The sequence below is a fragment of the Urocampus carinirostris genome, chromosome 3, assembly GCF_059441175.1.
Source record: "Urocampus carinirostris isolate Australia breed hairy pipefish chromosome 3, RoL_Ucar_1.0, whole genome shotgun sequence".
Classification (NCBI taxonomy): Eukaryota; Metazoa; Chordata; class Actinopteri; order Syngnathiformes; family Syngnathidae; genus Urocampus; species Urocampus carinirostris.
Genome location: NC_142351.1, coordinates 22,691,587 through 22,707,623, shown reverse-complemented (window position 1 = coordinate 22,707,623; position 16,037 = coordinate 22,691,587). Strand labels below are relative to the sequence as shown.

Below are 16,037 nucleotides of genomic sequence, written 5' to 3'. Positions count from 1 at the left end.
ACATATTTGCATCGTTTTTGTTCCCCTATTGCAGTGTTTTTCAACCTTTTTTGAGCCAGGGCACGTTTTATTACATTGGAAAAATTTTGCGGCCCACTACTAACCAAAAATGTTGTAAAAAGACACTGAACAGTATGTTTAATTACCATATATTTTATAATACCCCCTGTTTTTACAGTGCAGACACCTGACAATCACATAATATTTGCAGAGAATGATTCATAAATGTTTTATAAAATTTTAAAAAGTGACATTGGATAATTTCTCACGGCACACCTCACGATCTCTCATGGCACACTTGTTGAAAATCACTGCCCTATTGTGCCATACATCCATTGTTTGGATATTGATTCACTGAATGCTGTTTTTCCAGCAGACCTCCGTATATAACAAACTCAAGCGCAAAGCACAAACACATGACAGAGAAAAAAAAAGCTTTTAATATGAATACGTAATAAAAGCAACACCGACTAGATAAATACAATGACAAATATTTGTTTAAAACATGTTGAAAATTATTTGGTGTGATTTTAAATGAACATGTCTCATTTCCAATTTGTCGCCATTTCTTTTAATTATTTTTAACACGACAAGCTGAGTATCTTTATTTTCAATCTTGAAGCTATGGCGATCCCGTCCAAAGCTATTTGACAATGGTTGGTCACAGTAAACAATTAATCGAATGAAATTGGCTGTAAATAATACAATATTGTGTGTATCTGATGTACAAAAATTATTTTATGTAATGTAACATTCATATGCGATTTTAAGTCCTGCAATGCAGTGTCAATTTATGTTTGGCCCATTAGGCCCACTTAAAATGATTGCTTTATACATGACAGGTACCTTGTAACTCACCTAATGGGAGCGGACCTCAACAACATAGTGAAATGCCAAAAGCTGACTGACGACCATGTGCAGTTCCTCATATACCAGATCCTCAGAGGATTAAAGGTGCATTTTCTTTGAAATTTGATACGGTGGTTTAAAAAAAGCACTGTATTCTTGAAGATCTTTTGTTGTTGTGTCTTTTCAGTACATCCACTCTGCAGACATCATTCACAGAGTAAGTGGAACCCCGTTGCATCCTTTGTTTCTAGTTCAGTTCAAGTCATTCTCTCCTTGCTGTTTTCTAAATAGTAAGGGAAATCATGTGATACTCTCAGATGGAACAGAAAAATAATATTTTGGTTAAATCCATCCATTATTCTTTGTAGCTATCTTTAATCTGTAAACTTTGAACCGTGACTCATTAAGAAATATTAGTTGTACATTTAATATTTCAGTTGAAAACAACTACATTGTACAAAATTTCTTTAGTCAAAACCTTTATTCATCACAAGCATTCATATCATGCCAATCGTCAATTACAAATGTTCAACAATTTGAACATAAAATGAGACATCAGGAAGAAGACCATGCAAATTGGTCATCAATACTAATTTCCTTGATCAATTTGATTTTGATTTGTAAGTTTGTTTGTCTTTAAAACATGTTTGAAGGATTTATTATTTCAATCGAGTCAACATTGATTAATAAAAATATCGTTTGGTAAAATCCATCTTTTAATTCGAAGGACATGATAACTTATAAGTTATGAATTATGGATTTGTTGTGTCTAGTCAAGTCATGTTGAGTCATTTTTATTTGTATTGCCCTTAATCACAAAGAGTCTCAAAGGGCTCCATAGACCACAGATTATTGCAAACCACAGACTATTATTACACAATCTCCTGATCTAAAACCTCCATGAGGGCAAGAAAAAAACTCAAAAATCTCAACATGAGGAAAATGAAGAAACCTTGAGAAGGGACTGCACATGAGGTAATCCCCCTTCCAAGGATGACCAGGCTGCAATGGATGTTGCAATAACAAATAATACACAGCTATTGCCAACATAAAATGTAAGTTATTCATAAACTATGGAATATTAGTGTGTTTGAAGCCTTGATTTAAACTGAGGTTGCAGATCATATCTCAGGGGGAAGAGTATGACACAGCACCGGGGCCCGAATGTAGAACGCTCTTTAACCTGCGGATCTCTTCTTGGCTCATGGGATTACTAGTAGACCAGCATTTTCAGAGCGAAGGCTCTGGACTAGAATATAGGGGGAATTTAAATCTGAAAGACTAGTTTTGTAATTACAATTCTATGTTTAGGATGAATTTGTATATCTGAAATATTTGAAATAGCTTTGAACTCAAGAAAGTAGCTAAATCGCCCACAGAATTAGGTCTTTAAAATGGCATTTTCTCATGAATATAATGGAAAGTCAAGTCAAGTCATTTTTATTTGTATAGCCCTTAATCACAAATAGTCTCTAAGGGCAAAGCAGACCTTTAATTCATTGTTTTGTGAACAGATATTAGGTTTTGAACAGGTCGAAAATCTTTTCGATACAGACTGATTTTTTTAATATTTATTTTAAAACATTGTTTTAAACTCTTAATGAAAATACATCAAGTCAAAATGTGTTACATTGTAGAAAACCAAACTAAATTTATCGTATTTGCATCCGAATCCGTATTTGGGCGGCAATAGCTCAGGAGGTAGCGCGCTCGTCTTGGGATCAAGGGATCCCAGTTCGAATCCAGGCTCATCCGTGTTACATGTCAAAGTGTCCTTGGGTAAGACACTGAACCCTTAATACCCCCAATAAGCAGGTTAGCGCCTTACATGGCTGCAAGGCCGCTATTGGGAAATGTGGAGCACATTGTGAAGCGCTTTGGGAAGTCATTGACTTGAAAAGTGCTATATAAATGCAGATCATTTCATTTCATCAGCAAGAATGAGCTATGAACTACAAAAAGTGCGACCCAAAAATTGAGCCAAACATGTCATATAATTGTTTCCATTCTAAGAAGATAAGTTGTGGCCTCACACAGATAGTATAAAATGATGTTTTGTTTCTGTGTCAGGATCTGAAGCCTAGCAACCTTGCAGTAAACGAGGATTGTGAGTTGAAGGTATGCTGCCCAGCTGCAATCATCTGCATGGAGCTAAGGACCTTTCTGTGTGTGTTGAGCAAACAGAGCAGTATTTATTATTATTTTTTTTATCCCCGGCAGATTTTGGACTTCGGTTTGGCGCGGCACACCAACGACGAGATGACGGGCTACGTGGCCACCCGCTGGTACCGTGCTCCTGAGATTATGTTGAACTGGATGCATTACAACATGACAGGTAAACCCGACTCAAAATGTTCAATTCGGAATTAGCGCTGAGGCTTCTCTGCTTGTCCGCAGTGGACATTTGGTCGGTGGGCTGCATCATGGCGGAACTCCTCACAGGAAGAACTTTGTTCCCGGGAACGGACCGTATCCTTCATGTGGCCAATTGTTCCCGAGTTTGCGAACCTTTTTGGATTCCAGGGTTTGTTGTTTGAGGCTTTTTTTTTTGTCCATTGAAGGCAGCCTGGGATGTTGACAAAAACGCTGTCACCCTATTCCTCACTTTGTTTCATTTACACGCTTTTCACTTGGTTTCACTTGCGTGTTTTGCTTCATGGCAAATGGTGGACAGATGTTCGACTGGCAGTTTGTTCTAATGCTGTTCGCAGGCAAATTAGGTTTTGAAAAGTTTCAAAATTATCTTAATAGCAGTAATCCCCTTTGTAAATGTGTCTACTCATTGGGGAGATGATGCCCTGTCTTTGTTTTAGTTTTTAAAAAAAATTAACAGCTTTATTTTATCTTTTTGTCAAAATAGACTAACTGTGTGTTTGTCTTGCTGTTAGTCACTCCTCTCGAGGGATATGATCAGGGTAGATAGATAGATAGATAGATAGATAGACTAACTTTGAATGTTTAGCAAAGGCATTGCTGCCACACCAGAAAAATAACTCTTATTTTATGTAATAATTTTTTTTTTTTTTTACCGAAAGGGATATTTTGTATTTTGTGCTTCCCATATAAATGTGTATATATTCATTTACATTACATGAGGCTCACCAAGATGGAGCTGACATTATTGTCTGATATTTGTATGAAAACTAACCTTGCGAAAGGCAGGGCAACAAAAAAAATAGAAAGAAATATAGTGTGGTTTGGTCACTTTGAATGTCTGTATTTTGTTTTCTTACTTGTGCTTCATAGCACTTGTTTTCAGTTAGACTCCACAACACAGCCACATCAAATAATAGTGTCCCTTAAAGAAAATGTCCATATAAAGGATTCTTGTCTTAATATGATAGATTCCATTTATTATTATAATTTCCATAATTAACAAGTTTCACTTTTTGCATGAGATTATTCAGGTTTGAGTAATTATTGAATAAAAATATCATGAACTAATGAATTAGTTTCATTTTGAACACGTTTAAGGAGAAAAGCCATTCCATCATTGAAGAATAAATAATGAGCAAAATGAATAAGATTACAGTGTTCAAAGTACAAGTAAACCTCAACACATGTTCAGAAAAAAGATTAAATAGAAGTATACACCAGGTTCATGTTGGCAAACAATGTTGATGTAATTAACTACTGTAGGTACCCAATAGTTGGGCAAAGCATGTGCAAAAATAGGTCAAAGCTTGTTCCATCTATTGTTCATCATTAGTGAGATCATTATTAAACTCCTACAATTTTGTTTACATATCTTTAAATACTCTGGTTATACAGAGATATACATGATCTATTCATTGCGTAAAAAACTAGAAGGTAAAACTGTAATTTATCTTAAAATGGGAAACACACCATTTAAAAACAATGTTAAAACATGATGGTTCTTTGTTTTCATTTTCGATTTTTTTTTCTGGTTTAGCAGCAACCCCTCAGAAAAGTGGTAGCCCACCAGAAAAGAATGACTGCTCAAAGTTCTTGCGTAGAATGACTGCTCTGTTGCTTTTGCGTAGGATTTCTCCTTTCAGACGACTTTCACGCTGCCGGCTTGAAGGATGAAACAGGGCCTCCTCCTACTCTCCTGATTATTTCTCTTCTCCATTGCCTTCTATTTCTCTTGAAGCATTTCATTTGAATGTCTTCAACGATGCAACAGGACTTCCTCCTCTTTGATCGTTTTTCTCCCTCCTTTTCTGCCACACATGATGGTTCCCCTCTCAAAGACTTGCAACATGGGCAGAGTGTGATTGGTGGGCAGGTTATTGCTGACATGAGCCCAAAATGATTTGTCGCTCGGGTAGGACTTAGTAGGCTGTTATTCTCATTCAGTCTGGTGGGAAAGCAACCAAAACGGGTGGCTGGCCAGTCTTATAAAGCATTGGGAGAAACACTGACTTTTTTCCTTTCTGTTCTGTTCTTCCATGCTCCTTTTTTTTCATCGTGTTCTTTCACTTTTTCCTTCCATGTCATCTTCTGTCTCCTTAAATACATCTTCCATTTTCACATGCTGTTTCTTCTCTATGTGGGTTTTTTCCTTCACTTTGTCTTTTTCCTCTTTAATCCTCATTTGTCCATCTCCCACCCATCCTTCTGTATTCTCAACCCTCTCCTCCACCTTTTCTCGTCTTCCTGCTCAAGTCATTAATCATTGCTTATTTTTTGCACTTTTTTTTGGCACCTAGTCCTATGCGCTCAACTTATCTGCTTCCTCCAAATTCAAACACATTCCCTCCTCCTTTTCCTCTTTTGGCTTTCTCTCCTAAGGCCTCCGGTTGTACCCGCCTCGTCTTTCTTTTGACACGGTTGCAGAGAATCGTCATGGTGGGGGACATGGCAAGTCTCCGAAGATTCGCGGGCTGGCGTCGTCGTGCCGCTGTATGCTTTGTCTCTTCGTCTTCCTTTAACAAAGTGCCGTTAGATATTGATCAGTTGAAGCTAATCATGCTGCTGGTGGGAACGCCGGGGCCTGAGCTCTTGGTGAAAATTTCTTCGGAGTCTGTGAGTTTCCGACAACCTGCCGAGGCTTTCGCCCGGCGTTGCTTTCCCATGCGTGCTTCCTCACTCACTGCATGTGTTGTCTTGCTTCATCAAACTACAAGAGGCTTTGTTGCAAATTGCTTACTTTCCTCTCCAAAAGCAAATGCTTTTGCATGTACAGTGATGATAAAGTGTACTCTTATGGGAATTTGAGACTTCTCCTAATTGGGTGGGTTTACACCGCGTACGATCCAGTTGTATAAGTCAACTATTGTTATTACAAAATCAGATGTTTCATGTGGAGACTGATCCAAATAATTTAATGATTGTTAAAAAAAAACAATCCATTAGAGGGATCATTTTGCTTTTAATTATTTCTACTGTTTTTTTAACAGTTTGTCTACAATACTAAAGACAGTAGTATTGTTTAAATGAAATTAAGTACAGGTATTATTTTTCTTATTTACTTCAAATTAAACTAAATTTTGAAATGGTCATACAGTAGACCCCTGGATACAACCTCCCTGACTTATAATGCTTTTACTCTATCGTGTGGGATGATTTCATCCCCTCTTATGGCATATTCTCCACTATACGGCATCAACAATCATTTATTTTGTGTACCCTAAATGGGATTAAATTCAACCTTTGCGTTGTCTGTTCGTATGAAGAGTGACTTCTCTAAAATTCCTGTCCGTTATTGATCCTATAAAGGCTGTTCTGCTTTTGGTTTGCGTCAGGGCATCCTAAAAAAAACAATGCTGAAATGCTATTGGCTGAACTTCCTTCCACAATGCTCTTCTCTTTATTCAGTTCAGAATCTTGTGTGCTTGGAAAATACTTTATTTTTTTTGTTCTGTTTTTATGTGTCCCAAGGCTTACCGTGTTACTAAAGGAAGAGCAAAAACATAATACTCATGGAAGCAAAGCTTGCGATTATCAAAAAGTACGAAGAAGGCACACAAATCACTACCCTCGCTGAGTTGCATGGCCGTAACCAATTGACGATCAGGACTATTAAAAATTAGAGTACGATTAAAGGAAGAGAGTCTTCTAAGAGCATGACAATCCTCACAAGTGGAAGTTTTAAAATCAGGTTTATTTTTTTGCTGCCTGCCGCCTCCTCCCCTGCCCCCTCTGCATCCGCTCGCTATTCCACCTGACCAGCTCGATGTCACAACTAAGGTAAATACGTTTTTTCTTTGCGGTCAGGAAACGGATGGATGAATGTATATTTAATACATAATGTCATTGAATCATGTACGTCTATTACACATAAGTAGTACTTATATTTTGTTATTTGAATTTTTTTATCTGGGGTGCCAGAGGTTGTAAAGCATTTGCTAATTACCATAGGTTTCTATCTTTGCGATTCCCACCTCAGAACAGATTGTCGTATCCCAGGGTCTACTGTACCTACAATGAGTAAAATTACATGATCTTCGTATAATCTTGATAGCTTATGTACTATAATTACGGAAACAAATATTTTACATAATGAACTTGGCAAATAATTTTGTTAAGTATTATTTTTCACATTAAACAAATCCATATATCAATTTTAAAAATAAAAAATGCTTGTGTTAGTCCGAAAAAATATATTTTTCTATTTGAACAAAAACAATTCTTAAATCTTAATTCTGTAAAAAAAAAAGTCTTTGTTTTTGTAATTATCAACTCAAATTATTTTCAATTTTTTTGCCATTAATAATTTTTTTTACAAAAAATGTTCCCAACATTTTTGGTAGTACAATATATTTTTACTTCAATAAATATCACCGACCTCTACTTTAATTTTTGTTTTTACAGAACTTGCTTCATATAACGGGCTGTATGTTCTCTTCAACTAAATTGTTTTGTAGTATTTGCTGCCCCAAGGTCAATGCTTTATGTTGTGAAAGGATTAGCCACAAATGTTGCCATTTTCCCCCAGAAAAGGAAAGTAATGAGACATTGAATCTTTTTGCTTAAAATGGTCGTCAAAGCAATTCGAAAAACTAACGTTTGGAGTATTGGCTAAAACAAACTAACGGTGTCCACAAACCTCTTGGAGGTGAAAAGTTCTCACGGATAGGTCATTTATTTTCTCAAATCGGAAAACTAATATCCGTCTTGTATAGTGGGAATATTTTGCAACCAGGACACAAATAGTAAAACAGTTTAATTTTATTTTACAATTGAGCGTACATTTTGGAACACAACCCAAAAAATATCCTGAAATTATTTGGAAGTACAGAATTAGTGAAGAACTCTCATCATGTACAATTATTGCATGCTGGTGCTGTTTTTACCCGAATCTCTCGTCTTTTTTCTTTCGCCTGCTTCCCTTTTTGGCTTCCAAGCGCACACTTTCTCAGTGGCACAAAATTGAGTACAGGCCTAACCACCTCTGTCACTGTCGCTACACCCCCCTTGACACCAGCCTCATAGACATAAACCAGCTTCAGCAGATTATGCGGTTGACGGGAACACCACCGGCGTCACTAATAAACAGGATGCCCAGCCACGAGGTGAGCACATGGAGCCATTGGTCACAAAAAGAGGGCACGGTTTGCGATCAAATTATTATACAGACGCTGCTCTATCTACGAACGGACAATCGTTAGTAAGTTGAATTTGTTCGTAAGTTGCTTCAGTGCTATATTTTGTATAAGGTTTATATAAGTAAGTTTAAGGCTTGTATAAGTAACCTGTATCATACTAAAAAATAAACATTTCTTAAAATGATATGCTCTATAAAGATAAATAAAGTGAAGCTTACTTTTGGAAGATGTGCTTCAAGAGTTGGTCGACATCCTCCTCCGTGGTAAAAAGTGGCCGAACAAAAGCGATCCAACCATTGTCACAACAGCATCAAGCTGTCATATTCCACTTTCATTTCAGATTAAACGGCTCACCTCTTCTTGACACTTTAAACCAACCATATTGAATGTATGCACAAGATATTGAACAGTAAAAATGTCAAAGTTCTTAGCACGCTGGAGATACAGTATAGAATGTTTACACACGAACTAGGGAGAGAAAGCGGCTTTCTTCTCCAGGGTGGATGCTGGGTGACCTGTCACAGCGCCAGTTGCCAGTAGCGGCGGAAAGAAGCACTACAGCAATGTCTGAAAATGGTGCACACAATACAAACTCAATACAAAAACTTACAGCAATGTCCGGATATTTTTTGACATCCTGAATTTTTTATTCGTATCTACCGTTTTTCGTAAGTCGAATGGTCGTAAGTAGGGGAGCGTCTGTATAGGATCTTTCGGACTCTCCGTACCCATTTAAAACGTCTCAGGATCAATACGAAGTATAGCATTTGGAACTATTTTATCTTGGCAGAACTAAAAGTTTTAAACTCATTTAAAAGAGAAGTTGACTCAAACAATTTTCCTATGATAACATACTTAAAGGCCCCACACGAGACTAAACATGACACTCTGACAAATTCAGTATTTGTAGAATAATATGCCGGAAGAAGGAATCTCTGGCTGTTTCTATCCACTATAGGAAATGGCCGTATTGGTACTTGCTGTCCCCTGAAAATTACATCAAAAGCTGATCACGGTCCACTGTTTTCAAAGCCGACCCATGTTAGTTGCTACATAAATGGTAAATGGACTGTATTTACATAGTGCTTTAATCAGTCATTGAGGACCTCCGAAGCGCTTTACAATGCACTTCACACTTTAACCACTCATACACCAAAAGGGGAGTCACCCATGCAAGGCTCCATCTGCTTATTGGGGCATTAGTGGACACTTAAAGAAGAGTTGGTAATCGAACCTGCGACCTCTTTGGTCCCAAAACAGCCGCTATACCTTCTGAGCTACTAGATAAGATCAGGGAACTCTGTTGCCATCTCCATTCAATGACAAAAAATGTAAATCCATTTATTTTTCTTACTGTATATTCTACAAACGTAATCTTATTTTACTCAAAGCACACATTCCAACTGTTAAAAATGTCATCTTACAAGAACTCCATTGCATTGATAGCCTGAAACAATTGGATGTTTTCTAATAGACACTGTTTACTGAATAACACTAACACTCATTGTAACAATTTTAAATTGGACTTGTGCAATTACCATAAGCTTATGAAAAACTTTACTTTCTAGTTGTTCCATACTGTATGGTTTACAGTTGTGGTCAAAAGTTAACATACACTTGTGATGAACATAATGTCATTGCTCTCTTGAGTTTCCAGTTATTTCTACAACTCAGATTTTTCTCTAATAGAGTGATTGGAGCAGATAGTTCTTTGTCACGAAAACATTCATGAGGTTTGGTTCATTTATGACTTTATTATGGTAAGGCGCCCGCTTTGAGACTGGGAGGTTCGGGTTCGCGCCCCGGCCGAGTCATTCCTAAGACTTAAAAAGTGGTCGGCGGCGCCCTCTGTTGGCTGCGGCTGCATCGGCTCGCTACAACGGGTCAGGTGCAACGACATTTCGTTCTGTGTACATTGTTACACAGAATGACAATACAAGGAAATTATTATTATTATTATTATTATTATAGGTTAACCAAAAGCGCCTAATTGAAGTGAAATTGGCCAAGGGACATGTTACTAAATATTAGCGCTATATAGTTTCGACCCAGAAGAATTGATCACTTTTTCTGTATGTAAACTTTCAACCACATTTGTAGATATAGCTGAGCTCATTGATTGCATTGCAAACGAAGCAACTACGCTAACTTTTAATCGCTGTCCAATTGTACGGTTGCCTTTTTGTCAGGGCTGGGCTTAATTTCACCAAATCTTTGGCTTTGGGGCTTGCTCTCACATGCTATTTTTTTAACCCCTTCTGTGACCACCAACATCTGCTTTTAAAAATGTGGTTGTTGTGTATAGTAGCTTCTGTGACCATTTTCAATGCATATTTTTTTAATTCTAAACATGCAAGTTAACCAATTATTAACAAGAAAGCCATATGTTCAAAAATGTCTCATGGACTACATTATTGTTAGGAAAATTAGGCCAAAAATAAGCGCGCACCCTTCTTATCATTCTCACACTCCTTTCTTAAGCACAGCTGGACTGGTGAGTGAAAGTTGTCTTTGGTAAAATGATTGCAGCTTTCAAAGACAATGTGACTCAACTAATAATAATCTGTGGCATAACAACTATTTCATCTCAGTCACATTTCTCCCCTGGAAAATGTAAGGAAAATAAATCAATTATCGACTATTTTCTCCAACTTTTTGAAGGCCGTGTTTAGTAAAAATGACACCAACAACATAAGAATGATGTATTTGTTTAGATATTTAACTTAAAATAAATGAATCAATATGCATGTTGAATCTATCAAAGGGATGTTTGGAGTCCTGATCCCATACAGTAGTAGCTGAGATGTTGTATGTGCACCGCAGCACTAAATGGCTTTATTTTGTAAAGCCTACTTAGAAAAAAATAAAAATACATATTAAATAAATATCCAGTCTTATTTTTCCTGCTCTCTTAACATACAAGTAGTTATAAAGATTATCTTATTATTGTTTTTTGAAAAATAATATTTTATCCAGTAAACTGCTGAAATGGTGTCCCTGAGCAGTGCTCTTTACTGAACTTGTAAAGTCCTACCTTTAGATGTTTGCGAGTTCCAGCAGAGCATTAACAAATGCTATTAAAAGTGTGTGACATGTAGCTGCTTGTGAAACATTTTGACTGAGCAGTTTCAATTCTTCCCAGGCCCGGAACTACATTAGCTCCTTGCCACACATGCCCAAGAGGAATTTTGCTGATGTTTTTATTGGCGCCAATCCCCAAGGTAAGTTTTGTCTGCTGACTCAGAAACGGTCACTAATATAGCATGAAAGGGAAAACTAATTACTGTATTTTCCGTACTATAAGGAGAAGCTGATCACAAGGCTTACCCCTAAAAAAAAATAAGTCTTTTGTAATAGATTATTTTATATTCAATATGGGGATCTGCTTTTAAAAATTTCCTAATTGATTTTGGAATAAAGTTCACAAGGCATCAGACCTTAAACTTTTTTATTTGTGCATGCATATTTTGTGACTACAAATAAAATTTGGTGTACACGTTAAATCATGTGACTAATAGGGCCTTCTTAAATATTTCACGCGTGATCAATGTATACCCTCTCTTGCTTTTGTAATGAAGCTGTTGATCTGCTGGAGAAAATGCTGGTTTTGGATACGGACAAGCGGATAACAGCAGCCGAGGCCTTGGCCCACCCTTACTTCACTCAGTACCATGACCCGGACGACGAGCCGGAGGCCGAGCCGTACGACCAGAGCTTTGAAAGCCGTGAACTGGAGATCGAGGAATGGAAACGTACGTCTGTAATCTTTTATCGCAGAATAAAATGTTTGTTGCGGTACTTTCCATTTTTCCCATTGCATTGTTGGGCCTTTGACATAATTTGTTTCATGGGGATTTATTTATTTATTTATTTATTTATTTGCACTGGTTTGTAGAACATGCTAGTACATTTTAGAGGATGCAGATAACATAAACATTAAATAGGTCACAATTGCTTTTATCATGTTTCTTTAAAGCAGGGGTCTCCAATGTGGTCCCCGTAAGGACAGTTGGGGTGCCCCCAGACCTGTTTAGATAATAGCTCACCAGTGCTTTCTCGTAAAATGATCATTTGAGTGGCTGACTGAGTGTTCAACCCTATTTCCAAGAATTAACCCTGTAATAACATAGTAACAAAGTTGTTATTTTAAAAATTTAAAAATGCATATATAAATTGGTGGCTCTTTGTCCTAATTAATAACAAAAAGTAGCTCTCAGCTTGAAAAGGTTGCAGAGCTTCTGACAAATGAGCTTATGTTTTGGGCCACAATATCCTGAAATTCATTTGGAGGTACAGATGGAGTGAATGATTCCCACCACGTTTTAATACTGACTCAATTCAACACATAAAAGTACTAAATAATTCTTTTTTTTTTACACAAATTTATTTTTCATTGCCATTTTTTTACAAAAAGCTGTACCGTCAAAAAAAATATTAAATAGGTAGAGTTTCACCCCATCAGAAAGCAAAACCGAATGCACAATGCAAATTTGTGAAATAGCGAAACCATGAAAAATAAACCGCATTATAGTGAGGGATTACTGTGTTGAATAATCTGGTATTGAATTAGACCACTGACATACAAATAAATGGGTGAATATGACTCTTTCTAGAACACTTTAGCACCAAGTCCAGTTAGCATTTATGCCCTTTAAAAAACATAGCTGTGGCTTGTAATAACAATAACATTGAATGTAATGTTATCAAATTAACTCATTTAGTGCCATAACCAATGAATACTTTTTCGAAGCATTGTCTATGAGTGCTAAAACCTGAAACTATGTTTGTTTTGTTTTGTTTTTTTTTTAAACGTAAAGGCTTTGGCTCTGATCGTCAGTAAGTATGATTGATTTCAGTATTAAAAAAATGCCCATTAGATGACAGGACTGATCTTTGTCCACATATCCAGGGAACCCTCACTCCCTTGTGTTGGTTCCTCTATCCAGAGAGGTGAAGGTGGCCCATATGGCATAGTGAAGCAGTGTGGTGAGAAAAGTGAAGAAATTGATAAGTAGTTATCGCTCCAACACACCTTTTTCTCCCTCTAAAAACTGACGAAGTTTCTCCGTCATCGTCGGGGCAGAAAGGGATGACGTTTCGTGCACATCCGCAGGAACGTGATTGCCATGGTGATCAAGATCGTGTTATCACTTCACCGCGAGGTGCTGAAAGGTTCTTGCAAATTTCATGCATCGTTTGTGCATACATTGTGTTCTTGCAATAAAATGTTATTTTGTAAGCAAAGTGACCTTGAGTTTAATAGAAAGCATTGTTTAAATATTGAAGGTATCACAAAAAAAGCACTGAAGTGTAAGTTTAGCTTGAAATGCATCCCTTCACAAAAAGCTGTTTTTCTCAGTTTTCTTGGAAACGAATATTTTCAAGAAACTTCAATAAGCAATGTTCAACTGTTGTTAATCAAGCAATGGTAAACGCTCGAAAGTACTTTTCTCTTGAATGAATAATGAAGGTTCAGGCTTTCTTTTGATGTGTGTTATGCTTATTTAGCTGCAGAATTCATTTTTCTGTAGTTCTTCAAAAATGCGTGCAAATTTGAGTCAAAAATTGGCTTGTATCGGCTCTTCCCATTTGAGAGAAACGTCTGGCGTTGATGAGTTAATAGTCTTGAAAACTCTAACTTGTGATTTTCAGGGTTGACGTACGAGGAGGTGTGCAGTTTCGAGCCTCCCATCTTCGATGAGGACGACATGGAGTAAACGGTTCCGATTTTTCGCCAGGACACTTGGCCCATCTGACTCCTCAACAAGCACCAAACTGCCTTACACAAATACATCAAACCACTAATTCTGAAATTGCAACTGGTTACTGATGAAATGGGTTATATCTACATCTCTATTTTGGTAAAATCACGTTTGACTCAATATATGACCCTTTGATGCTGAGAAACCTGGACCTTTAAAGCTGTGCTATATTGTGTACCTGCAAGTGTAAAAAAATGACTTTTTTTTTTTTTACGGCTTAGCATGTTAGGCCAATGCTTATTTTTCTTTTTTTTTTAATATATACAATTTCTGGTTCTAATTAGCCCTAAATGTTGGCAGTTTGTGGAACTTTACAATTGAGTAAGATGTCTTTTGCTATTCTGTGTGTAAAATGTGCCATATTTATAAATTCATCTGGGTCTACAGTATATCACCATAAAAGTTGCCGGTTCGTGCAAATTTAAAGTGGAAAAAACGAGCCTATTATATTGCAACTCTGTGTCTATTTCAAAAAGGGCTTCACATAAAGGTATGTCAAATGTGCCATATTTATAATGAAATGTGCATCACTGTTCATCTTTTCTCTAAAAAACCTTTTGTATGTGTATTTCACTGCTTTGTATGTTTCATGCTGCCGCGAAAGATACTGCTTAAATGTGTAAAAGAGCTATTTCAGATTTATTTATACTCTGTGGAGGATGTATTTATGAATTAGAACTCCCTTCTATTTTTAGTCCATGAGAGTAACGACTTGCGTCATTTGATAAGCAAAATAAAAAACTTTTCAAAACGGATTTTGAATATTTTCTTTGTAATATGCGACAGGTTTTTCCAGACTATCTTTCTGCCCTGGTCATATCCCTCGAGAGGGTTGACCGACAGCAAGTCAAATACATACACAAAAACAAAAGAGGGAAAAAGTGGCAAAAAACACAAAAAAATGTGACCATCACCAACCAAAACGCCCAAACAAGTTAAGCACCTTGGCACCCAAGTTGGTCATGCTTTCGTCCAGATGAAACGGGACACAAAGCGGCCATGTCACTCTGGTCAGGGTGACACAACACACTCCTGTTCAACAGCAAGGCCCGACAGCTTTCATTGGTTTACCCCTGCCCTATCACACAGGTGCCCTGCCCATCCCTTAGAACACGTCTAAACATGCCACTATCCTTATACAACACCTCTCCACTCATTCCTATCACCAACAAGAGGTCTAGCTTCCACTACATTTAGACCTCTTTCCTGCAGTGCACTCATAACACCATCCATCCACGTCAATCGCGGCCTTCCTCTTGGTCTCCTTCCATTGACTTCTGCTCTGTAGATGCTCTTCAACATTCGCTCCTCATCCATCCTCTCCATGTGTCCAAACCAACCAAATACTCTCTTATCCGCACGCTTGCTCAGTTCCACTACAACTCCAGTTCTGTCTCTCACAATTTCATTTCTCAATCTATCCAATCTTATCACTCCTAACATACTCCTCAAACACTTAATCTCAAAAACATTTAATTTACCTCTCAAATCTGCGTTCAGGCTCCAAGTCTTTGCACCATACAACACAGTCGGCACAATCACACTCTCATACAGTCCCCTCTTAACATCCATACTCTCTCATTCTCTTGTTGCTCATCACTCTCCTCAGAGCACCCAAAACCTTGCTTCCTTGATTCACCCTGTGCAGTACTTCGCACTCCATTCCACCAACTGCCGCCACATCACAACCCAAGTACCTAAATGTTTCAACATTTTCCAGCCCCGGACCATGCAACCTTATTTCTAACGCCATGCCCACTCCATCACGTGAACTCTTAATCACCTTACTCTTCCCAACATTGAAGCTGGAAGGCCACAAACAGCCACATCACACCAACAACCAGCAGCAACTCCCTCACATTTCAGGAGCACGAAGTTAGGCGTGCGCTGAAAACCATAAACCCCAGGAAGGCAA

General features: G+C 37.5%; 1 protein-coding gene across 3 annotated transcripts in view; it reads left to right on the top strand.

Annotated features, from left to right (window-relative positions):
- The window catches only part of mapk14a (mitogen-activated protein kinase 14a), a 28,183-nt gene extending 13,306 nt beyond the window's left edge, over window positions 1-14,877 (top strand). Inside the window, exons 4-12 of one of the 3 annotated variants that reach the window (XR_015849982.1) lie at window positions 843-954; window positions 1,037-1,066; window positions 2,920-2,967; window positions 3,070-3,184; window positions 3,247-3,318; window positions 5,759-5,838; window positions 8,240-8,327; window positions 11,503-11,581; window positions 11,939-12,085. Coding sequence is in view for 2 of the 3 variants with exons in the window: in XM_088331114.1 (XP_088187240.1) it covers window positions 843-954; window positions 1,037-1,066; window positions 2,920-2,967; window positions 3,070-3,184; window positions 3,247-3,318; window positions 8,248-8,327; window positions 11,503-11,581; window positions 11,939-12,112; window positions 14,013-14,077 (775 nt within the window). In the remaining variant the exon portion in view is untranslated. Of the gene's footprint in view, window positions 1-842; window positions 955-1,036; window positions 1,067-2,919; window positions 2,968-3,069; window positions 3,185-3,246; window positions 3,319-5,758; window positions 5,839-8,239; window positions 8,328-11,502; window positions 11,582-11,938; window positions 12,113-14,012 lie in introns of those variants that run through there. The other 2 variants (XM_088331114.1, XM_088331113.1) reach the window with 2 other exon arrangements.
- Window positions 14,878-16,037: the final 1,160 nt, after the last annotated feature.